General features: G+C 50.5%; 1 protein-coding gene across 1 annotated transcript; it reads left to right on the top strand.

Moving 5' to 3' along the window:
- The first annotated feature begins 3 nt into the window (after positions 1-3).
- Positions 4-24,849, top strand: LOC115917172 (retinoic acid receptor RXR-beta-like). Its single transcript, XM_030970902.1, has 6 exons — positions 4-312; positions 6,882-7,058; positions 10,327-10,471; positions 20,926-21,105; positions 24,472-24,645; positions 24,761-24,849. Exons 1-6 carry the CDS (start codon positions 4-6, stop codon positions 24,847-24,849), a joined length of 1,074 nt encoding a protein of 357 aa, XP_030826762.1.
- Positions 24,850-25,046: the final 197 nt, after the last annotated feature.

The following is a 25,046-nucleotide window of genomic DNA, read 5'->3' as shown; positions in this document are numbered from 1 at the left end:
AAGATGGCGGCGCAGCCGTCCTGTCGTGGAGCGCGGACCAATCAAAAGCCGCGCCTGGCAGAAGTACTGGCGGAAGTTCCCTCCTCGGCGGCGTCGGCGGCCGCTTCCGGCGGATACGCGGTGCATTGTGGTCCCGGTGGGGCCCAACGGCGGCGGCGGAGCGGGGCCGAGGCCGCGGGGGGCGCGGCCCCGGGGGGGGGCGGGGCGGGAATTTGGGGGCGAGGAGGTTCCGGACCCCCGGCAGCGCGGGATGGGCGACAGCGACCGCGGTCAGCACCGGGAGCGGCGGGAGCGGGGAGCGGGGGGGAGGCGGTGAGGAGGGATTGGGGAGGGTCCTGAGGGCGTTTTGGAGGGTTCTGAGGGGGTTTGGGGGGTCTTGAGTGGATGTGAGGGGTCATGAAGAGATGTGGGGGATCCTGAGGGGTTTTGGGCGCTCCTGAGGGAGAATTGAGCGTCTTGAGGGGGAACTGGGGGTCCTGGGGATTTGAGGAGTCCTGAGGGGGTTTGGGGGCTCCTGAGGGGATTTGGGGAGTCCTGAGGGAGTTTGGGGGCTCCTGAGGGGATTTGGGGGTGCTGAGGGGATTTGGGGGAGTCCTGAGGGGGAACTGGGGGTTCTGAGGGGTTTTGGGGGGGGGTCGTGAGGGGATGTAGGGGTCATGAGGGGGAACTGGGGGTCATGAGGGAGAATCGAAGGTCCTGAGGGTGTCTGGGGGTCGTGAGGGGATGTGGAGGGTCCTGAGGTGGTTTGGGAGGATCGTGAGGGGGTTTGGGCAGGTGTGAGGGAGAATTGGAGGTCCTGAGGGGTTTTGGGGGCTCCTGAGTGGGATGTGAGGGGTCATGAGGGGATTTTGGGGAATCCTGAGGGGATTTGGGAGATTTTGGAGGGTCCTGAGTGGATTCGGAATGTTTTGGAGGGTCCTGAGGGGGTTTGGGGGGGTCTTGAGTGGGTGTGAGGGGTCGTGAGGAGATGTAGGGGATCCTGAGGGGTTTTGGGGGCTCCTGAGGGGGAACTGGGGGTTCTGAGGGGGAACTGGGGGTTCTGGGGATTTGGGGTGGTCGCGAGCGAGAATTGAAGGTTCTGAGGATGTTTGGGGGGGTCCTGAGGGGATTTGGGGGATCGTGGGGATTTGGGGGTCCTGAGGGGGGTTTGGGGTGTCCTGAGGGAGTTTGGGGGCTCCTGAGGGAGTTTGGGCGCGGGATGGGGGTATGGGGGGTCCTGAGGGGGAACTGAGGGTCCTGAGGGGGTCTGGGGGGATTGTGAGGGAGAATTGGGGGTCCTGAGGGGATGTGAGGGGTCATGAGGGGATTTGGGGGGTCCTGAGGGGATTTGGGGGGTTTTGGAGAGTTCTGAGGGGGTTTGGGGGTTCCTGAGGGGGAACTGGGGGTCCTGAGGGGGTTTGGGGTGGTCATGAGGGAGAACTGAAGGTTCTGAGGATGTTCGGGGGTCATGAGGAGATTGGGGGGTCCTGAGGGGATTTGGGAGCTCCTGAGGGAGTTTGGGGGGTCCTGAGAAGATTTGTGGAGTCCTGAAGGGATTTGGGGAGTCCTGAGGGGATTTGGGGGATCCTGAGGGGTTTTGGGGGCTCCTGAGGGGAACTGGGGGTTCTGAGGGGGTTTGGGGTGGTTGCGGGGGAGAATTGAAGGTTCTGAGGATGTTTGGAGAGTTCTGAGGGGGTTTGGGGGGATCGTGAGGGGGTTTGGGGGGTGTGAGGGAGAATTGGGGGTCCTGAGGGAGTTTGGGGGCTCCTGAGGGGTTTGGGGGCTCCTGAGGGAGTTTGGGGGCTCCTGAGGGGGTTTGGGGGCTCCTGAGGGGATTTGGGGGGTGCTGAGGGGATTTGGGGAGTCCTGAGGGGGAACTGGGGGTTCTGAGGGGTTTTGGGGGGGGGTCGTGAGGGGATGTAGGGGTCATGAGGGGAACTGGGGGTCATGAGGGAGAATCGAAGGTCCTGAGGGTGTCTGGGGGTCGTGAGGGGATGTGGAGGGTCCTGAGGCGGTTTGGGGGGATCGTGAGGGGGTTTGGGCAGGTGTGAGGGAGAATTGGAGGTCCTGAGGGGTTTTGGGGGCTCCTGAGTGGGATGTGAGGGGTCATGAGGGGATTTTGGGGAATCCTGAGGGGATTTGGGAGATTTTGGAGGGTCCTGAGTGGATTCCGAGTGTTTTGGAGAGTCCTAAGGGGGTTTGGTGGGGTCTTGAGTGGGTGTGAGGGGTCATGAACAGATGTGGGGGATCCTGAGGGGATTTGGGGGCTCCTGAGGAGGAACTGGGGGTCCTGAGGGGATTTGGGGTGGTTGTGAGGGAGAATTGAAGGTTTTGAGGATGTTTGGGGGGGTCATGAGGAGATTGGGGAGTCCTGAGGGGATTTGGGGGCTCCTGAGGAGATTTGGGGGGTCCTGAGGGGGTTTGGGGTGTCCTGAGGGAGTTTGGGGGGTCCTGAGGGGATTTGGGGGGTCCTGAGGGGGTTTGGGGGTTCCTGAGGGGGAACTGGGGGTTCTGAGGGGATTTGGGGTGGTTGCGAGCGAGAACTGAAGGTTCTGAGGATGTTCGGGGGTCATGAGGAGATTGGGGGGTCCTGAGGGAGTTTGGGGTGTCCTGAGGGAGTTTGGGGGGTCCTGAGGGGATTTGGGGGCTCCTGAGGGAGTTTGGGGGGTCCTGAGGGGATTTGGGGGGTTCCTGAGGGGGAACTGAGGGTCCTGAGGGGGGTCTGGGGGGTTGTGAGGGAGATTTGGGGGTCCTGAGGGGATGTGGGGGGGTTATGAGGGGATTTGGGGGGTCCTGAGGGGATTTGGGGTGGTTGCGGCGAGACTGAGGGTTCTGAGGGTGTTGGGGGGTCATGAGGAGATTGGGGGGTCCTGAGGGGATTTGGGGGCTCCTGAGGAGATTTGTGGAGTCCTGAGGGAGTTTGGGGTGTCCTGAGGGGATTTGGGGGGTCCTGAGGGGTTTTGGGGTTCCTGAGGGGGAACTGGGGGTTCTGAGGGGATTTGGGGTGGTTGCGAGCGAGAACTGAAGGTTCTGAGGATGTTCGGGGGTCATGAGGAGATTGGGGGGTCCTGAGGGAGTTTGGGGTGTCCTGAGGGAGTTTGGGGGGTCCTGAGGGGATTTGGGGGTTCCTGAGGGGAAACTGAGGGTCCTGAGGGGGTCTGGGGGGATTGTGAGGGAGAATTGGGGGTCCTGAGGGGATGTGAGGGGTTATGAGGGGATTTGGGGGGTCCTGAGGGGATTTGGGGTGGTTGCGAGCGAGAACTGAAGGTTCTGAGGATGTTTGGGGGTCATGAGGAGATTGGGGGGTCCTGAGGCGGTTTGGGGGGATCGTGAGGGGGTTTGGGGGGTGTGAGGGAGAATTGGGGGGTCCTGAGGGAGTTTAGGGGTCCTGAGTGGGTGTGAAGGGTCCTGAGGGGGTTTGGGGGGTGTGAGGGAGAATTGAGGGGTCCTGAGTGGGTGTGAAGGGTCCTGAGGGGGTTTGGGGGGGTCCTGAGGGGGTTTGGGGGGTCCTGAGGGGGAACTGGGGGTCCTGAGTGGATCTGGGGGGTCCTGAGGGGATTGGAAGGGTTGTGAGGGTTTTTGGGGGGATCTGGGGGGGATTTTGGGCGTCGTGAGGAAGATTTGGGGAATCCTGAAGGGGACCTGGGGGTCCTGAGGGGATGTGAGGGGTTGGTGAGGGGGTTTGGGGGGGATTTTGGGGGGTCCTGAGGGGTTGTGAGGGGTCATGAGGGACTTTAGGGGGTCCTGAGGGGATTTCAGAGGGTTTAGGGGGTCCCAAGCAGGTTTGGGGGGGGTCGTGAGGGGATTTTGGGGAGTGAGAGGGAGAATTAGGGATCCTGAGGGGGTTTGGGGGGTCCTGAGGGGATTTGGGGGTTTTGGGGAGGGGTCCTGAGGGAGATTTGGTGATCCCAAGGGGGATTTGAAGGGAATTTTTTTGGGGGGGTCTTGAGGGAGAATTTTGGGGTATCCTGAAAGGGTTCGGGGTGGTTCTGAGGGGATTTTGGGGTCCTGAGAGAGAATTGGGGTCCCTGAGGGGGATTTGGGGTGAATTTTGGGGGTCCTGAGGGGGTTTTGGGGTCCCTGAGGGGGATTTTGGGGTCCTGAGAGAGAACTGGGGTCCCTGAGGGGGATTTGGGGTGGATTTTGGGGGTCCTGAGGGAGATTTGGGGTCCTGAGGGGATTTGGGGGTCCTGAGAGAGAACTGGGGTCCCTGAGGGGGATTTGGGGTGGATTTGGGGGCGTCCTGAGGGAGATTTGGGGGTGAATTTTGGGGGTCCTGAGGGGATTTGGGTGTTCAGAGAGAGAATTGGGGTCCCTGAGGGGGATTTGGGGTGAATTTTGGGGGTCCTGAGGGAGATTTGGGATCACTGAGGGAGATTTGGGGTCCCTGAGGGACATTTGGGGGTGGATTTTGGGGGGTCCTGAGGGGGATTTTGGGAGTCCTGAGGGGGATTTGGGGTCCCTGAGGGGGATTTGTGGGGTCCTGAGGGGATTTTGGGGGTTCAGAGGGAGATTTGGGGTCCCTGAGGGGAATTTGGGGTGGATTTTGGGGGGTCCCTGAGGGGGATTTTGGGGTTACTGAGGGGATTTTGGGGGTCCTGAGGGGCATTTGGGGTCACTGAGGGGATTTTGGGGGTCCTGAGGGGATTTTGGGGTCCCCAAGGGGATTTGGGGGGTCCTGAGGGGATTTTGGGGTCACTGAGGGGATTTTGGGGGTCCTGAGGGGGATTTTGGGGTCCCCAAGGGGATTTTGGGGGTCCTGAGGGGGATTTGGGGGGTCCTGAGGGGATTTTGGGGGTCCTGAGGGGATTTTGGGGTCACTGAGGGGATTTTGGGGGGTCCTGAGGGGATTTTGGGGTCCCCAAGGGGATTTTGGGGGTCCTGAGGGGATTTTGGGGTCCCCAAGTGGATTTTGCAGATCCCTGTCTGGACTTGGGGTGATTTTCGGGGCCTTTGGGGTCACTTTGGGTTCCTTGCCCGAATTTTGGGGCAGTTTGGGGGAATTTCGAGGTCCCTGACCGGATTTTGGGGGGATTTTGGTGCCATTTTGGGGGATTTTGGTGCCATTTTGGGGGATTTTAATGCAATTTTGTGCTGATTTCCTGCACTTTTGGGGTCCCTGACGGTGTTTTTGGGGGGATTTGGGGTAAATTTGGGGCGATTTGACACAGTTTTGGGTTATTTTGCTGTAATTTTGGGTCGCTTTGATCAATTTTGGGGTCCTTGATTGTCATTTTTGGGGTAAATTTGGGGCATTTTGACACAATTTTGGGTTATTTTGCTGTAATTTTGGGGTCCCTGACTGTCATTTTTGGGGCGATTTGGGGCAATTTGACACAATTTTGGGTTATTTTGCTGTAATTTTGGGTTATTTTGCTGCAATTTTGGGGTCCCTAACTGTCATTTTTGGGTTATTTTGACACAATTTTGGGTTATTTTGACACAATTTGGGTTATTTTGCTGCGATTTTGGGCCATTTGAATGCAATTTTGGGTTATTTTGCTGTGATTTTGGGTTGCTTTGATCGATTTTGGGGTCCCTGTCATTTTTGGGGGGATTAGATGCAATTTTGGGCTATTTTGGTGCAATTTTGGGCTCTTTTGCTGTAATTTTTGCCTATTTTGCGTGCAATTTGAGGCTCTTTTGCTGCGAATTTTGGGCCATTTGACACAATTTTGGGTTATTTTCTGTAATTTTGGGTCGCTTTGATGAATTTTGGGGTCCCTGATTGTCATTTTTGGGGCGATTTGGGGCAAATTTGGGCTCTTTTGCTGCAATTTTGGGCCATTTGACACAATTTTGGGTTATTTTGCTGCAATTTTGGGGTCCCTGACTGTCATTTTTGGGGCGATTTGACACAATTTGGGTTATTTTGACACAATTTTGGGCTATTTTGCTGCAATTTTGGGGTCCCTAACTGTCATTTTTGGGGTAAATTTGGGGTTATTTTGCTGCAATTTTGGGTTATTTTGCTGCAATTTTGGGTCATTTTGCTGCAATTTTGGGTGATTTTGCTGCAATTTTGGGCGATTTTGACACAATTTTGGGTGATTTTGCTGTAATTTTGGGTTATTTTGACACAATTTTGGGTGATTTTGCTGTAATTTTGGGCTATTTTGGGACAATTTTGGGCTATTTTGACACAATTTTGGGTGATTTTGACACAATTTTGGGCTATTTTGACACAATTTTGGGTGATTTTGCTGTAATTTTGGGTTATTTTGCTGTAATTTTGGGTGATTTTGCTGCAATTTTGGGCTATTTTGACACAATTTTGGGTGATTTTGCTGTAATTTTGTGTTATTTTGCTGTAATTTTGGGTTATTTTGCTGCAATTTTGGGGTCCCTCACTGCCATTTTTGGGGCGATTTGACACAATTTTGGGCTATTTTGACACAATTTTGGGTTATTTTGCTGTAATTTTGGGCTATTTTGACACAATTTTGGGTGATTTTGCTGCAATTTTGGGCTATTTTGACACAATTTTGGGTTATTTTGACACAATTTTGGGTGATTTTGCTGTAATTTTGGGTTATTTTGCTGTAATTTTGGGTGATTTTGCTGTAATTTTGGGCTATTTTGACACAATTTTGGGTGATTTTGCTGTAATTTTGGGCTATTTTGACACAATTTTGGGTGATTTTGCTGTAATTTTGGGTTATTTTGCTGTAATTTTGGGTTATTTTGCTGTAATTTTGGGTGATTTTGCTGCAATTTTGGGTTATTTTGCTGTAATTTTGGGTTATTTTGACACAATTTTGGGTGATTTTGCTGCAATTTTGGGTTATTTTGACACAATTTTGGGTGATTTTGCTGCAGTTTTGGGCTATTTTGACACAATTTTGGGCTATTTTGACCCAATTTTGGGGTCCCTCACTGCCGTTTTCGGGGTCCCCCCCCAGAGTGCCGCAGCCCCGACAGCTCGAGCGCCGCCTCCCCTCCCCCGGCCCCCCCTCCCCCCATGGGCTCCCCGGCGCTGGGGGGCGCTCTGGCCCCCGGCGCTGGGCTCCCCCTTCGCCGTCATCGGCTCCTCCAGGGGCTCCACGCAGAGCCTGGGGTACGGCAGCACCACCGCGCAGGTGAGGGGGGAGCGGGGGAACACACCGGGGGTGGGGAAAATGGGGAAATGGGGAAAATGGGGGGAAAGGGGGAAAATGGGGAAAATGGGGGAACACACGGGGAAAATGGGGGGAACACACGGGGGTTGGGGAAAATGGGGGAACACACGGGGGAAAATGGGGAAACACACGGGGGTTGGGGAAAATGGGGGAACACACGGGGAAAATGGGGGGAACACACGGGGGGGTTGGGGAAAATGGGGAAACACGGGGAAAATGGGGGAAAATGGAGAAAATGGGGGTTTGGGGAAAGTGGGGGGTTTGGGGAAAATGGGGGAAACACGGGGAAAATGGGGGAAAATGGAGAAAATGGGGGAAATGGGGGAACACACGGGGAAAATGGGGAAACACACGGGGGTTTGGGAAAATGGGGAAACACGGGGAAAATGGGGGGAAATGGGGAAAATGGGGAAATGGGGGAATACCGGGGGAAAATGGGGGAACACACGGGGGTTTGGGAAAATGGGGGAAACACGGGGAAAATGGGGGGAAATGGGGAAAATGGGGAGTTTGGGGAAAATGGGGGAAAAACAGGAGTTTGGGGAAAATGGGGGAAAACACGGGGAAAATGGGGGAAACACACGGGGGGGTTTGGGGAAATGGGGGAACATACGGGGAAAATGGGGAAAACACGGGGGTTTGGGGAAATGGGGAACACACGGGAAAATGGGGAAATGGGGAAAATGGGGAAAATGGGGAAATGGGGAAAATGGGGGGTTTGGGGAAAATGGGGGGAAACGGGGAAAATGGGGGAACATAACGGGAAAATGGGGAAAATGGGGGGAAACACACGGGGGTTGGGGAAAATGGGGAAACACGGGGAAAATGGGGGAAATGGGGGGAAATGGGGGAAATGGGGAAAATGGGGAAAATGGGGAGTTTGGGGAAAATGGGGGAAACACGGGGAAAATGGGGGAAAGGGGGGGAAATGGGGGAAATGGGGAAAATGGGGAGTTTGGGGAAAATGGGGGAACATACGGGGGGTTTGGGGAAAATGGGGGAAAATGGGGGTTTGGGGAAAACAGGGAGTTTGGGGGAAACACGGGGGGGTTTGGGAAAATGGGAGTTTGGGGGAAAATGGGGAGTTTGGGAAACACGGGGGTTTGGGGAAACACGGGGGTTTGGGGAAAATGGGGAGTTTGGGGAAAATGGGGGTTTGGGGAAAATGGGGGTTTGGGGAAAATGGGGGAGTTTGGGGAAACACGGGGGGTTTGGGGAAACACGGGGGTTTGGGGAAAATGGGAGTTTGGGGAAAATGGGGAAACACGGGAGTTTGGGGAAAATGGGAAAAAGGGGGGGTTTGGGGAAAATGGGAGTTTGGGGAAAATGGGGGAAAATGGGGAGTTTGGGGAAAATGGGGAGTTTGGGGAAAATGGGGGTTTGGGGAAAACAGGGGGTTTGGGGAAACCACGGGGGTTTGGGGAAAATGGGGGAGTTTGGGGAAAATGGGGGGTTTGGGGAAATGGGGGATAATGGGGGTTTGGGGAAAACGGGGGTTTGGGAAAATGGGGGAAAACAGGAGTTTGGGGAAAATGGGGAGAAAAACAGGAGTTTGGGGAAAATGGGGAGTTTGGGGAAAATGGGGGAAACACGGGGAGTTTGGGGAAAATGGGGAGTTTGGGGAAAATGGGGGAAACACGGGGAGTTTGGGGAAAATGGGGGGTTTGGGGGAAAATGGGGGAGAATGGGGAGTTTGGGGAAAATGGGGGGATTGGGGGGTTTGGGGAAAATGGGGTTTGGAGAAAATGGGGGAAAACGGGAGTTTGGGGAAAATGGGGGTTTGCGGGGAAAATGGGGGAAAATGGGGGGTTTGGGGGTAATAATGGGGTTTTGGGGCGGTTTGGGGTAATAATGGGGAAATGGGGGAGGAAATGGGGGGGAAAATGGGGGAGAATGGGGAAAATGGGGGATAATGGGGTTTTGGGGGAAAAGCGGGGAGTTTGGGGAAAATGGGGAGTTAGGGGGTTTGGGGAAAATGGGGGGAAAACGGGGAGTTTGGGGAAAATGGGGGGTTGGGGAAATGGGGTTTGGGGGTAATAATGGGGTTTTGGGGGAGTTTTGGGGTAATAATGGGGGAAATGGGGGGGAAAAACGGGGAGTTTGGGAAAATGGGGGAAAACGGGGAAAATGGGGGATAATGGGGGTTTTGGGGGGGAAAATTGAGGGATAATGGGGAAATGAGTTTTGGGGGTAATAATGGGGGAAATGGGGGGGGAAATGGGGGAAAATAGGGAGGAAAATTGGGGGAGAATGGGGGAAAATTGGGAGGGAATGGGAAAATGGGGAAAAAAGGGGGAAATGGGGGGAAATGGGAATTTTGGGAAAAATAGTGGGATTTTGGGGGTAATAATGGGGTTCTGGGGGGGAAAATGGGGGGGAGAGTGGGGGAAAATCAGGGAAATGCTGGGAATGGGGGGGAAAATCGGGGGGAATGGGAAAATGGGGGAAAATTGGGGGAAATAGGGGGAAAATGGGGGAAGTGGAGGGGAATGGGGAAATGGGGGGGGAGATGGGGGAAAATGGGAATTTTGGGGAAAATAATGGGATTTTGGGGGAGTTTTGGGGGTAATAATGGGGTTTTGGGGGGAAAATGGGGAAATGGGGGAAAATGGGAATTTTGGGAAACTTAATGGGGTTTTGGAGGAGTTTTGGGGGTAATAATGGGGTTTTGGGGGAAAATTGAGGGATAATGGGGAAATGGAGGGAATGGGGGAAATGGGGTTTTTGGGAAAAACAATGGGATTTTGGAGGAGTTTTGGGGAGATAATGGGGTTTTGTGGGGAAAATGGGACTTTTGAGGGGAAATAATGGACTTTTGGGGGAAAAGTAGGGTTTTGAGCGGAAATAATGGGGATTTGGGGGGGGTGGGCAAAATAATGGGATTTTTGGGGCAATAACGGGATTTTAAGGTTTTTTTGAGGGGGAAAATGGGATTTTTGGGGGGAAATCGGGGATTTGAGGGGGAAAACAACTGGGCTTTTGGGGAAAAAGTGCTATTTCATCCATTTTTCCCAAAACTGGTGATTTTTTCCCTAAAAATCTGTGTTTTCTTACCCCAGCTGAGCTCGTCGGCGGGGCTGCCGCTGCCCCCACTCCCATTTTAAGATTCCCTTTAATTTCCAATTTTTTCCCCCAGGGTTTCATTGAGATTTCCCGGAAACGGCGAATTTTTTTATTTTCCTCCAGGGATTTGGTTGGATTTTCCCAAATTTGGTGTTTTTCCCCCCAGCTGGCGCCGGGGGCGGGGCTGGCGCTGCCCCCCGGGGGCGGAGCCGAGGACGTGAAGCCCCCGCTGGGAATTCGGGGCCCCCAAAACTGCAACCCCCACGGGGCTGGGAAGCGGCTCTGCGCCATCTGCGGGGACAGGAGCTCGGGTGAGAGAGATTTGGGGTGAAAAACGGCGATTTTGGGCAAAAACGGGGAAAAAACGGGAAAAAATTGGGATTTATAGCGAAGAAACGGTGGAAATACGGCAAAAAATGGGGATTTGGGAGAGAAATGGGAATTTGGGGGCTGGGAAGCGGCTCTGCGCCATCTGCGGGGACAGGAGCTCAGGTGAGAGAGATTTGGGGTGAAAAACGGCGGTTTTGGGCAAAAACGGGGAAAAAATGGGGATTTGGGGTGAAGAAATGGGGAAAAATGGGGGAAATGGGGAAAAATGGGAATTTGGGGACTGGGAAGCTGTCTCTACGCCATCTCTTGGGACAGGAGCTTCGGGTGAGAGAGATTTGGGGTGAAAAACGGCGATTTTGGGCAAAAACGGGGAAAAATGGGGATTTATAGTGAAGAAATGGGGAAAAATGGGGGAAATGGGGAAAAATGGGAATTTGGGGGCTGGGAAGCGGCTCTGCGCCATCTGCGGGGACAGGAGCTCAGGTTTGGGCTGAGAAACGGCGGTTTTGGGCAAAAACGGGGAAAAAACGGGAAAAAATGGGAATTTGGGTGAAAAAATGGGGATTTGGGGGCTGGGAAGCGGCTCTGCGCCATCTGCGGGGACAGGAGCTCGGGTGAGAGATTTGGGGTGAAAAACGGCGATTTTGGGCAAACGGGGAAAAAATGGGGATTTGGGGTGAAGAAATGGGGAAAAATGGGGAAAAATGGGGAAAAATGGGGAAAAATGGGAATTTGGGGGCTGGGAAGCGGCTCTGCGCCATCTGCGGGGACAGGAGCTCAGGTGAGAGAGATTTGGGGTGAAAAACGGCGATTTTGGGCAAAAACGGGGAAAAAATGGGGATTTATAGTGAAGAAATGGGGAAAATGGGGAAAATGGGGAAAAATGGGGAAAAATGGGAATTTGGGGGCTGGGAAGCGGCTCTGCACCATCTGCGGGACAGGAGCTCAGGTTTGGGCTGAGAAAGGTTTGCGGGCAAAAACGGGGAAAAAACGGGAAAAAATGGGAATTTGGGTGAAAAAATGGGGATTTGGGGGCTGGGAAGCGGCTCTGCGCCATCTGCGGGGACAGGAGCTCAGGTGAGAGAGATTTGGGGTGAAAAACGGCGATTTTGGGCAAAAACGGGGAAAAAATGGGGATTTATAGTGAAGAAATGGGAAAAATGGGGAAAAAATGGGGAAAAATGGGGAAAAATGGGAATTTGGGGGCTGGGAAGCGGCTCTGCGCCATCTGCGGGGACAGGAGCTCAGGTGAGAGAAATTTGGGGTGAAAAACGGCGATTTTGGGCAAAAATGGGGGAAAAAATGGGGATTTATGGTGAAAAAAAGGGGAAAAATGGGGAAAAATGGGGAAAAATGGGAATTTGGGGGCAAAGGAAGCACCTGTGGTCATCTGTGGGGATAGGAGCTCAGGTGAGAGAGATTTGAGGTGAAAAACGGCGATTTTGGGCAAAAACGGGGAAAAAATGATCAAAAAATGGGGATTTGGGGGGAAAAAAATGGGAATTTTTGGGGAAAAATGGGAATTTGGGGGCTGGGAAATGGCTCTGCACCATCTGTGGGGACAGGAGCTCAGGTGAGAGAGATTTGGGGTGAAAAACGACGATTTTGGGCAAAAATGGGGAAAAAATGGGGATTTATGGCGAAAAATGGGGATTTGTGGGGAAAAAATGGGGAAAAATGGGAATTTGGGGGCGGGGAAGCGGCTCTACGCCATCTGCGGGGACAGGAGCTCAGGTTTGGGGGTGAAAAACGCGGTTTTTTGGGCAAAAACGGGGAAAAAACGGGGAAAAATGGGGATTGATGGCGAAGAAATGGGGGAAATGGGGGGAAATGGGGAAAAAATGGGAATTTGGGGGCTGGGAAGCGGCTCTGCGCCATCTGTGGGGACAGGAGCTCGGGTGAGAGAGATTTGGGGTGAAAAACGGCGATTTTGGGCAAAAACGGGGAAAAATGGGGATTTTTAGGGAAAAAATGGGGAAAAATGGGGAAAAATGGGAATTTGGGGGCTGGGAAGCGGCTCTGCGCCATCTGCGGGGAACAGGAGCTCAGATTTGGGCTGAGAAACGGCGGTTTCGGGCAAAAACGGGGAAAAAACCGGAAAAAATGGGGATTGATGGCGAAAAAATGGGGAAAAATGGGAATTTGGGGGCTGGGAAGCGGCTCACCCATTCTGGGGGACAGGGCGCCAGGTTGGGCGGCTTGGAAGTATGTAAGCGGTTTAATGCGGGAAAAACGGGAAAAAATGGGAATTTGGGTGAAAAAATGGGGATTTGGGGGAGAAATGGGGGAAAAATGGGAATTTGGGGGCTGGGGGCCTTGCGCCATCTGCGGGGACAGGAGCTCAGGTGAGAGAAATTTGGGGTGAAAAACGGCGATTTTGGGCAAAAATGGGGAAAAAATGGGGATTTATGGTGAAAAAAAGGGGAAAAATGGGGGAAATGGGGGAAAAATGGGAATTTGGGGGCAAAAGGAAGCACCTGTGGTCATCTGTGGGGATAGGAGCTCAGGTGAGAGAGATTTGAGGTGAAAAACGGCGATTTTGGGCAAAAACGGGGAAAAAATGATAAAAAAATGGGGATTTGGGGGGAAAAAAATGGGAATTTTGGCGGAAAAATGGGAATTTGGGGGCTGGGAAATGGCTCTGCACCATCTGCGGGGACAGGAGCTCAGGTGAGAGAGATTTGGGGTGAAAAACGGCGATTTTGGGCAAAAACGGGGAAAAATGGGGATTTATAGTGAAGAAATGGGGAAAAAAGGGGAAAAATGGGGAGAAATGGGGAAAAATGGGAATTTGGGGGCTGGGAAGCGGCTCTGCGCCATCTGCGGGGACAGGAGCTCAGGTTTGGGCTGAGAAAACGGCGGTTTCGGGCAAAAACGGGGAAAAAACGGGAAAAAATGTGAATTTGGGTGAAAAAATGGGGATTTGGGGGCTGGGAAGCGGCTCTGCGCCATCTGCGGGGACAGGAGCTCAGGTGAGAGAGATTTGGGGTGAAAAACGGCGATTTTGGGCAAAAACGGGGAAAAAATGGGGATTTATGGCGAAAAATGGGGATTTGTGGGGAAAAAATGGGGAAAAATGGGAATTTGGGGGCTGGGAAGTGGCTCTCCGCCATCTGCGGGGACAGGAGCTCGGGTGAGAGAGATTTGGGGTGAAAACGGCGATTTTGGGGGCCAAAAATTCGGGGAAAAATGGGGATTTATAGTGAAGAAATGGGGAAAAATGGGGAAAAATTGGGAAAAATGGGGAAAAATGGGAATTTGGGGGCTGGGAAGCGGCTCTGCGCCATCTGCGGGGACAGGAGCTCAGGTGAGAGAGATTTGGGGTGAAAAACGGCGATTTTGGGCAAAAATGGGAAAAAATGGGGATTTATGGGGAAAAATGGGGAAAAATGGGGAAAAATGGGGAAAAATGGGAATTTGGGGGCTGGGAAGCGGCTCTGCGCCATCTGCGGGGACAGGAGCTCAGGTGAGAGAGATTTGGGGTGAAAAACGGCGATTTTGGGCAAAACGGGAAAAATGGGGATTTATAGTGAAGAAATGGGGAAAAATGGGGAAAAATGGGGAAAAATGGGGAAAAATGGGAATTTGGGGGCTGGGAAGCGGCTCTGCGCCATCTGCGGGGACAGGAGCTCAGGTTTGGGCTGAGAAACGGCGGTTTCGGGCAAAAACGGGGAAAAAACCGGAAAAAATGTGAATTTGGGTGAAAAAATGGGGATTTGGGGGGAAGAAATGGGGAAAAATGGGAATTTGGGGGCTGGGAAATGGCTCTGCGCCATCTGCGGGGACAGGAGCTCGGTGTGAGAGATTTGGGGTGAAAAACGGCGATTTTGGGCAAAAACGGGGAAAAAACGGGGATTTATAGTGAAGAAATGGGGAAAAATGGGGAAAAATGGGGAAAAATGGGAATTTGGGGGCTGGGAAGCGGCTCTGCACCATCTGCGGGGACAGGAGCTCAGGTTTGGGCTGAGAAACGGCGGTTTCGGGCAAAAACGGGGAAAAAACGAGAAAAAACGGGAAAAAATTGGGATTTATAGCGAAGAAACGGTGGAAATACGGCAAAAAATGGGAATTTGGGGGCTGGGAAGGCGCCCTGCGCCATCTGCGGGGACAGGAGCTCGGGTGAGAGAGATTTGGGATGAAAAACCGCGATTTTGGGCAAAAACGGGGAAAAAACGGCAAAAAAAGGGGATTGATAGCGAAAAAATGGTGGAAATACGGCAAAAAATGGGAATTTGTGAGAGAAATGGGAATTTGGGGGCTGGGAAGCGGCTCTGTGCCATCTGCGGAGACAGGAGCTCAGGTTTGGGCTGAGAAACGGCGGTTTCGGGAAAAAACCGGAAAAAATGGGGATTGATGGCGAAAAAATGGGGAAAAATGGGGAAAAATGGGGAAAAATGGGAATTTGGGGGCTGGGAAGCGGCTCTGCGCCATCTGTGGGGACAGGAGCTCGGGTGAGAGAGATTTGGGGTGAAAAACGGCGATTTTGGGCAAAAACGGGGAAAAAATGGGGATTTATAGTGAAGAAATGGGGAAAAATGGGGAAAAATGGGAATTTGGGGGCTGGGAAGCGGCTCTGCGCCATCTGCGGGGACAGGAGCTCAGGTTTGGGCTGAGAAACGGCGGTTTTGGGCAAAAACGGGGAAAAATGATCAAAAAATGTGAATTTGGGTGAAAAAATGGGGATTTGGGGGAAAGAAATGGGGAAAAATGGGAATTTGGGGGCTGGGAAATGGCTCTGCACCATCTGCGGGGACAGGAGCTCGGGTGAGAGAGATTTGGGGTGAAAAACGGCGATTTTGGGCAAAAATTGGGAAAATTTGTGAATTTTGGTGAAAAATATGGGAATTTTCGGTGAAAAATAGGGAAAAAATGGGATTTATTGGGCCAAAAATGGAAATTTGGGGGCAAATGAAGCGCCTGTGGCCATCTGCGGGGACAGGAGCTCGGGTGAGAGAGATTTGGGGTGAAAAACCGCGATTTTGGGCAAAAATGGGGAAAAAACCGCAAAAAATGGGGATTGATAGCGAAAAAATGGGGAATAATGGGGGAAATGGGGAAAAATGGGAATTTGGGGGCTGGGAAGCGGCTCTGCACCATCTGTGGGGACAGGAGCTCGGGTGAGAGAGATTTGGGGTGAAAAACCGCGATTTTGGGCAAAAATGGGGAAAAAATGGTGATTTTTAGCGAAAAAATGGGGAAAAATGGGAATTTGGGGGCTGGGAAACGCTTGTGCACCATGTGCAGGGACAGGAGCTCAGGTTTGGGGAGAAAAACGGCAATTTTGGGCAAAAACGGGGAAAAACGGCAATAAATGGGGATTTACAGCCAAGAAATGGTGGAAATACGGCAAAAAATGGGGAAAAATGGGAATTTGGGGGCAAAGGAAGCGCCTGAGCATCATCTGTGGGGACAGGAGCTCAGATGAGAGAGATTTGGGGTGAAAAACGGCAATTTTGGGCAAAAATGGGGAAAAAATTGGGATTTTTAGCGAAAAAATGAGGAAAAAAGGGAAAAAATGGGGAAAATGGCAAAGGAAGCGCCTGTGGCCATCTGCAGGGACAGGAGCTCAGGTTTGGGGAGAAAAACGGCGATTTTGGGCAAAAACTGCGAAAAGAATCATCAAAAATTGAAATTTTGTTGAAAAAATGGGGATTTGGGGGAAAAAATGGGAATTTTGGTGGGAAAATGGGGAAAATGGGAATTTGGGGGCGAAGGAAACGGCTTTGCAGCATCTGTGGGGGCAGGAGCTCAGGTTTGGGCGGAAAAATGGGGATTTTGGGCAAAAATGGGGAAAAAATGGGAATTCGTGGGGAAAAATTGGGGATTTGGGTGAAAAATGGGGAAAAATAGGGGAAAATGGGAGTTTGGGGCAAAAAAAAGGGAATTTTGGGGGAAAAAATGGGGAAAACGGGAATTTGGAGGGCAAAGGAAGCGCCTGTGGCCGTGTGCGGGGACAGGAGCTCCAGTTTGGGGCTAAAAAGTGAGATTTTGGGCAAAAATGGGAAAAAAATGGGAAAAAAATGGGAATTTGGGTGAAAAATGAGAATTTGGGGCAAAAAAAAGAGAATTTGGGCAAAACCTGGGAGTTGGGGGGGGAAATGGGATTTGCCTCGTGGGGTTTGGGTGAATTTTGGGTGAATTTTGGGTGAATTTTGGGTGGATTTTGGGTGGATTTTGGGTGGATTTTGGGTGGATTTTGGGTGAATTGTGGGTGGATTTTGGGTGGATTTTGGGTGAATTTGGGGTGGATTTTGGGTGAATTTTGGGTGGATTTTGGGTGGATTTTGGGTGAATTTTGGGTGGATTTTGAGTGAATTGTGGGTGGATTTTGGGTGGATTTTGGGTGAATTTTAAGTGGATTTTGGGTGGATTTTGGGTGAATTTTGGGGGAATTTTGGGGGAATTTTGGGTGAATTTGGGGTGGATTTTGGGTGAATTGTGGGTGGATTTTGGGTGAATTTTGGGTGGATTTTGGGTGAATTTTGGGTGGATTTTGGGTGGATTTTGGGTGAATTTTGGGTGGATTTTGGGTGGAATTTTGGGTGGATTTTGGGTGAATTTTAAGTGGATTTTGGGTGAATTTTGGGTGGATTTGGGGGTTCTGGGCCCATTTTTGTGCCGATTTTTTGATTTTTTGTGCCAATTTTTGGGGCTTTTGCCCCAAATTCTTTGGGGATTCCCAATTCCAGGAAAACATTTCAGAATTTCCAGCTGTGAGCGCTTGGCCAGGTGGATTTTGGGTCAATTCTGGGGCAGTTTTGGGTGAATTTTGGGCCGATTTCTGTCAATTCTGGGCCAATTTTTGCCATTTTTACCCCGATTTTTTTCCCATTTTCAGATCAATTTTTTGGGATTTCACCCAAATCCCATCAGAATTCCCAATTGCAGGAAAACATTGCAGAGTTTTGAGCTGCAGGTGGATTTTGGGTCAATTCTGGGGCACTTTTGGGTGAATTTTGGGCCGATTTCTGTCAATTCTGGGCCAATTTTTGCCATTTTTACCCCGATTTTTCCCATTTTCACCCCAATTTTTTGGGATTTTCCAGGAATTCCATGAAAATTCCCAATTGCAGGAAAACATTCCAGAGTTTTGAGCTCTAGGTGGATCTTGGGTGGATTTTGAGCCGATTTCTGTCAATTCTGGGCCAATTTTTGCCATTTTTGGCCAATTGTTCCCATTTTCACCCCAATTTTTTGGGATTTCCCACAAATTCCATGAAAATTCCCAATTGCAGGAAAACATTGCAGAGTTTTGAGCTGCAGGTGGATTTTGGGTCAATTCTGGGGCACTTTTGGGTGAATTTTGGGCCGATTTCTGTCAATTCTGGGCCAATTTTTGCCATTTTTGGCCAATTTTTGCCATTTTTACCCCGATTTTTCCCATTTTCACCCCAATTTTTTGGGATTTCACCCAAATCCCATCAGAATTCCCAATTCCAGGAAAACATTCCGGAGTTTCCAGGTGCAGCTGCATTTTGGGTCCGTTCTGGGTCAATTTTGGGCCAATTTTCATCATTTCTGGGCCGTTTTTCGCCATTTTTGTGCCGATTTTTCCCATTTTCATCCCAATTTTTTGGGGTTTTTTTTTCCTAAATCCCCTAAAAATTCCGAATTCCAGGAAAACACTTTGGAGTCTCCAACTGTGAGGGCTGCAGGGGCCCCTCAGGGGCACTTTGGGGCAATTCTGGCTCCATTTGGGGTCGATTTCGGTGGATTTTGCTCCATTTTGGGTCAATTTTTGTGCCGATTTTTTGATTTTTTGTGCCAATTTTTGGGGCTTTTGACCCAATCCTGTTGGAATTCCCAATTCCAGGAAAACATTTCAGAATTTCCAGCTGTGAGCGCTTGGCCAGGTGGATTTTTGGGTCAATTCCAGGTCAATTTTGGGTGGGTTTTGCTCCATTTTGGGCCAATTTTTATCAATTCTTGGCCGATTTTTGTGCCGATTTTTCCCATTTTCGAGCTGGATTTTTGGGATTTCCCCCAAATTCCATGAAAATTCCCAATTCCAGGAAAGCAATGCGGGGTTTGGGCTGGGAGAGCTTTGTCAGGTGGATTTTGGGGCAATTCTGGGTGGATTTTGCTCAATTTTGAGCCGATTTTCGCCGTTTCTGGGCCGATTTTCGCCATTTCTGGGCCAATTTTGACCCCGTTTTTTTAGGATTTTATCCCAAATTCCCTTAAAATTCCCCAATTCCAGGCAAGCACTCTGGCATGTCGAGCTGTGAGGGCTCCTCAGGGGCACTTTGGGGCAATTCTGGGTGGATTTGCTCAATTTTTGAGCCGATTTTACGCTTTCTGGGCCGATTTTCGCCGTTTCTGGGCCGATTTTCACCGTTTCTGGGCCGATTTTCGCGGGGTTTTTTCCCATTTTCGCCCGAATTTCACCCAAAACTCCCGGATTCCAGGCAAGCACTACGGCGTGTCGAGCTGTGAGGGCTCTTCAGGGACACTTTGGGGCAATTCTGGGTGGATTTTGCTGCATTTTGGGCATTTTGCCCGTTTCTGGGCGATTTTAACGTTTCTGGGCCGATTTTCGGGGTTTTTCCCATTTTCGCCAATTTCACCCAAAACTCTCGGATTCCAGGCAAGCACTGCGGCGTGTCGAGCTGTGAGGGCTGCAGGGGCTCCTCAGGGGCACTTTGGGGCAATTCTGGCTCCATTTGGGGTCGATTTCAGTCGATTTTGCTCCATTTTGGGTCAATTTTTGTGCCGATTTTTTGATTTTTTGTGCCGAATTTTGGGGCTTTTGCCCCAATCCTGTTGGAATTCCCAGTTCCAGGAAAACATTTCAGAATTTCCAGCTGTGAGGGCTTGGCCAGGTGGATTTTTGGGTCAATTCCAGGTCAATTTTGGGTGGGTTTTGCTCCATTTTGGGCCAATTTTTATCAATTCTTGGCTGATTTTTGTGCCCATTTTTCCCATTTTCGAGCTGGATTTTTGGGATTTCCCACAAATTCCATGAAAATTCCCAATTCCGGGAAAACAATCCGGGGTTTGGGCTGGGAGAGCTTTGTCAGGTGGATTTTGGGGCAGTTCTGGGTGGATTTTGCTCAATTTTGAGCCGATTTTCGCCGTTTCTGGGCCGATTTTCACCATTTCTGGGCCGATTTTCGCCATTTCTGGGCCAATTTTGACCCCGTTTTTTTAGGATTTTATCCCAAATTCCCTTAAAATTCCCCAATTCCAGGCAAGCACTCCGGCATGTCGAGCTGTGAGGGCTCCTCAGGGGCACTTTGGGGCAATTCTGGGTGGATTTTGCTCAATTTTGAGCCGATTTTCGCCGTTTCTGGGCCGATTTTCGCCGTTTCTGGGCGATTTTTAGCCGTTCTGGGCGATTTTACGCCGTTTCTGGCCACGTTTTCGGGTTTTTCCCATTTTCGCCCGAATTTCACCCAAAACTCTCGGATTCCAGGCAAGCACTACGGCGTGTCGAGCTGTGAGGGCTGCAGGGGCTCCTCAGGGGCACTTTGGGGCAATTCTGGCTCCATTTGGGGTCGATTTCAGCCGATTTTGCTCCATTTTGGGTCAATTTTTGTGCCAATTTTTGTTTTTTGTGCCAAATTTTGCGGCTTTTGCCCCAATCCTGTTGAAATTCCCAATTCCAGGAAAACATTTCAGAATTTCCAGCTGTGAGGGCTTGGCCAGGTGGATTTTGGGTCAATTCCAGGTCAATTTTGGGTGGGTTTTGCTCCATTTTGGGCCAATTTTTATCAATTCTTGGCTGATTTTTGTGCCGATTTTTCCCATTTTCGTGCTGGATTTTTGGGATTTCCCCCAAATTCCATGAAAATTCCCAATTCCAGGAAAGCAATGCGGGGTTTGGGCTGGGAGAGCTTTGTCAGGTGGATTTTGGGGCAGTTCTGGGTGGATTTTGCTCAATTTTGAGCCGGTTTTCATTTCTGGGCGATTTTCGCCATTTCTGGGCCAATTTTGACCCCGTTTTTTTAGGATTTTATCCCAAATTCCCTTAAAATTCCCTAATTCCAGGCAAGCACTCTGGCATGTCGAGCTGTGAGGGCTCCTCAGGGGCACTTTGGGGCAATTCTGGGTGGATTTTGCTCAATTTTGAGCCGATTTTCGCCGTTTCTGGGCCGATTTTCGCGTTTCTGGGCCGATTTTCGCGTTTCTGGGCCGATTTTCGCGGGTTTTTTCCCATTTTCGCCTGAATTTCACCCAAAACTCTCGGATTCCAGGCAAGCACTCGCGGCGTGTCGAGCTGTGAGGGCTGCAGGGGCTCCTCAGGGGCACTTTGGGGCAATTCTGGGTGGATTTTGCTCACTTTTGAGCCGATTTTCGCCGTTTCTGGGCCGATTTTCGCCGTTTCTGGGCCGATTTTCGCCATTTCTGGGCCGATTTTCGCCGTTTCTGGGCCGATTTTCGCGCGGTTTTTTCCCATTTTCGCCCGAATTTCCCCAAAACTCCCCGATTCCAGGCAAGCACTACGGCGTGTCGAGCTGTGAGGGCTGCAAGGGCTTCTTCAAGCGCACGATCCGCAAGGACCTGACGTACACGTGCCGCGACAACCGCGAGTGCGTGGTGGACAAGCGGCAGCGCAACCGCTGCCAGTACTGCCGCTACCAGAAGTGCCTGGCCACGGGCATGAAACGCGAGGGTGAGGCTGCCACGGACTGGGAGGGACTGGGGCAAACTGGGACAGCGGTTTGGGCGAAAAAACCGGGGAAAAAGGGCAAAAAACGGGGAAAAAATTGGGGAAAATCGGCCAAAAATTGGAGGTTTTGGGGGCGAAAATGACGAGGAAATGTCGGGAAATGGGGATTGGGGATACTGGGATGGACTGGGGCAGACTGGGAGGGACTGGGACAAACTGGGAGGGACTGGGACAGGGGTTTGGGCGAAAAAACAGGGAAAAAAGGGCAAAAAACGGGGAAAAAATGGGCCAAAAATTGGGGAAAATCAGCTAAAAACGGGGTTTTTTTGCAGGGGAAATGGGTGGGAAATGGGGATTTGGGATACTGGGATAGACTGGGATGGACTGGGAGGGACTGGGATGGACTGGGGCAAACTGGGAGAGGGGTTTGGGCGAATAAACGGGGAAAAAAGGGCAAAAAACGGGGAAAAAATGGGCCAAAAAATTAGGGAAAATCGGCCAAAAATTGGAGGTTTTGGGGGCGAAAATGACGAGGAAATGGCGTTGGAGGAGGTTTTGTAAGTAGTGGGGAGACTGGGATGGACTGGGACAAACTGGGAGGGCCTGGGACAAACTGGGACAAACTGGGACAGGGATTTGGGCGAAAAAAACGGGGGAAAAAGGGCAAAAAACGGGGAAAAAATGGGCCAAAAATTGGGGAAAATCGGCCGAAAATTGGAGTTTTTGGGGGCGAAAATGACGAGGAAATGGCGTTGGAGGAGGTTTTGTAAGTAGTGGGGAGACTGGGATGGACTGGGACAAACTGGGACAAACTGGGAGGGCCTGGGACAAACTGGGACAAACTGGGACAGGGGTTTGGGGAAAAAAACAGGGGAAAAAGGGCAAAAAACGGGGAAAAAATTGGCCAAAAATTGGGGTTTTTGCAGGGGAAATGGGTGGGAAATGGGGATTTGGGATACTGGGATAGACTGGGAGGGACTGCGATGGACTGGGACAAACTGGGACAAACTGGGACAAACTGGGAGAGGAGTTTGGGGAAAAAAACCGGGGAAAAAGGGCAAAAAACGGGGAAAAAATGGGCCAAAAATTGGGGAAAATCGGCCAAAAGTTGGAGTTTTTGGGGGCGAAAATGACGAGGAAATGGCGTTGGAGGAGGTTTTGTAAGTAGTGTGGGGAGACTGGGATGGACTGGGACAAACTGGGACAAACTGGGACAGGGGTTTGGGGGCCAAAATGGGGAAAAAAGGGCAAAAAACGGGGAAAAAATCGGCCAAAAATTGGGGTTTTTGGAGGGGAAATGGGTGGGAAATGGGGATTTGGGATACTGGGATGGACTGGGAGGGACTGGGACAAACTGGGACAAACTGGGAGGGACTGGGAGAGGGGTTTTTCCCCATTTTCCCCCCCAGCTGTTCAGCAGCAGCAGCAGCAGGACAAGGACAAGGAGGGCGATGCCGATTTCGGGCTGCTCCCAAATTTGGGGCTCCAGCCCAAAGTTCCCCATTTTTCCCATTTCTTTTCATTTTTTCCCCATTTTTTCCCCGTTTTTTTTTCATTTTTCCCCTTTTTTTTTTCATTTTTTCCCCATTTTTCCCCATTTTTCCCCATTTTTTCCCCATTTTTTTTCATTTTTTCACACTTTTTTTTCATCTTTTCCCCATTTTTTCACCATTTTTTCCCCCTTTTTTTTTCATTTTTTCCCCATTTTCCCCATTTTTCTCCTCATTTTTTCACCATTTCTCCCCATTTTTTCCCCCATTTTTCCCCCATTTTTTCCCCCATTTTTCCCCATTTTTTCCCCATTTTTTCCCCATTTTTCCCCATTTTTTTCCCTTTTTTTTTCATTTTTTCCCCATTTTTTCCCCATTTTTCCCCGTTTTTTCCCATTTTTTCCCCGTTTTTCCCCATTTTCTCACCGTTTTTCCCCATTTTCCCCCCCAGCTGTTCAGCAGCAGCAGCAGCAGGACAAGGACAAGGAGGGCGACGCCGATTTCGGGCTGCTCCCAAATTTCGGGCTCCAGCCCAAATTTCCCCATTTTTTCCCCATTTTCCCCCCATTTTTTCCCCGTTTTTTTTTCATTTTTTCCCCATTTTTTCCCCATTTTCCCCATTTTTCTCCTCTTTTTTCACCATTTTTCCCCATTTTTTTCCCCATTTTTCCCCATTTTTTCCCCATTTTTTTTTTTTCCCCATTTTTCCCCATTTTTTCCCTTTTTTTTTCATTTTCCGCATTTTTCCCCGGTTTTTCCCATTTTTTCCCCATTTTTTCCCCATTTTCCCCATTTTTCCCCCATTTTTTCCCCATTTTCCCCATTTTTTCCCCATTTTTCCCCATTTTTCCCCATTTTTCCCATTTTTTCCCCATTTTTTCCCCTATTTTTTCCCCATTTTTCCCCATTTTTCCCCATTTTTCATTTTTCCCCATTTTTCCCCATTTTTCCCCAATTTTTCCCCTTTTTTCCCCATTTTTCCCCATTTTTTTCCCTTTTTTCCCCATTTTTCCCCTTTTTTTTCCCCATTTTTCCCCATTTTTCCCCATTTTTCATTTTTCCCCATTTTTTCCCCATTTTCCCCAATTTTTCCCCATTTTTCCCCATTTTTCCCCCATTTTTCCCATTTTTTCCCCATTTTCCCCTATTTTTCACCATTTTCCCCATTTTTTCCCCATTTTTTCCCCATTTTTTCCCCATTTTTTCCCCATTTTTTAATTTTTTCCCCATTTTCCCCATTTTTTCCCCATTTTTCCCCATTTTTTCATTTTTCCCCATTTTCCCCATTTTTCACCATTTTCCCCATTTTTCCCCATTTTTCCCCATTTTTTCATTTTTCCCCATTTTCCCCATTTTTCTCCTCATTTTTTCACCATTTCTCCCCATTTTTTCCCCATTTTTTCTTTTTTTTTTCATTTTTCCCGTTTTTCCCCATTTTTTCCCCCTTTTTCCCATTTTCTCCCCGTTTTTCCCCATTTCCCCCCCCAGCCGTTCAGGAGCCCATTTCGCCAAGGACAAGGAGGGCGACGCCGATTTCGGGCTGCTCCCAAATTTGGGGCTCCATCCCAAATTTCCCCATTTTTTTCCCTTTTTTTCATTTTTTCCCATTTTTTCCCCATTTTTTTCATTTTTTCCCCATTTTTTTTCCCCATTTTTCCCCATTTTTTTCCCCATTTTTTAATTTTTTCCCCATTTTCCCCATTTTTTCCCCATTTTTTCCCCTTTTTTTCATTTTTCCCCATTTTCCCCATTTTTCCCCATTTTCCCTTTTTCCCCCGTTTTTCCCCCTTTTTTCCCCATTTTTCCCCATTTTTCCCCATTTTTTCCCCGTTTTCCCCGTTTTCCCGTTTTCTCACCGTTTTCCCCCATTTTCCCCCAGCCGTTCAGGAGGAGCGCCAGCGCGGCAAGGACAAGGAGGGCGACGCCGATTTCGGGGCGGCCCCCAACGAGGAGATGCCGGTGGAGAAACTTCTGGAAGCCGAGCTCGCCGTGGAGCCCAAGAGCGACGACGGCGCCGGCCCCGGAGGAGCCTCCGTGAGTGCCAAATCCGGAAGTTTTGGGCAATTTCCCCCAATTTTGGGGCATTTGGGAGAGGGGATGAAAGGAGGGCTGGGAAATCCCCAAACCCCCCGAAATTTCTGGCGAAAAATCGGTGAAAATTCCACCAGAATCGGTGAAAATTCCACCAGAATCGGTGAAAATTCCACCAGAATCGGTGAAAATTCCACCAAAATCGGTGAAAATCGGGAATGTCTGAATTTACCCAAAAATTTGGGATTTTCCCCCAATTTCATCCATTTTTGGTCCATTTTTGGTCGGATTCACCCATTTTTGAGCCGATTTTCAGGCAGATTTTCCCCATTTTTGGTTGGATTTCCCCATTTTTGGGCCGTTTTTCCCCATTTTTCCTCCGATTCTCGCCGGGTTTTTTCTGGAATTTTCCCCTCTGGAATT

This window comes from Camarhynchus parvulus, unplaced genomic scaffold, assembly GCF_901933205.1.
Source record: "Camarhynchus parvulus unplaced genomic scaffold, STF_HiC, whole genome shotgun sequence".
Taxonomy (NCBI): domain Eukaryota; kingdom Metazoa; phylum Chordata; class Aves; order Passeriformes; family Thraupidae; genus Camarhynchus; species Camarhynchus parvulus.
The sequence above is the reverse complement of the archived record's forward strand: the minus strand, read 5'-3'. Positions and strand labels throughout refer to the sequence as shown.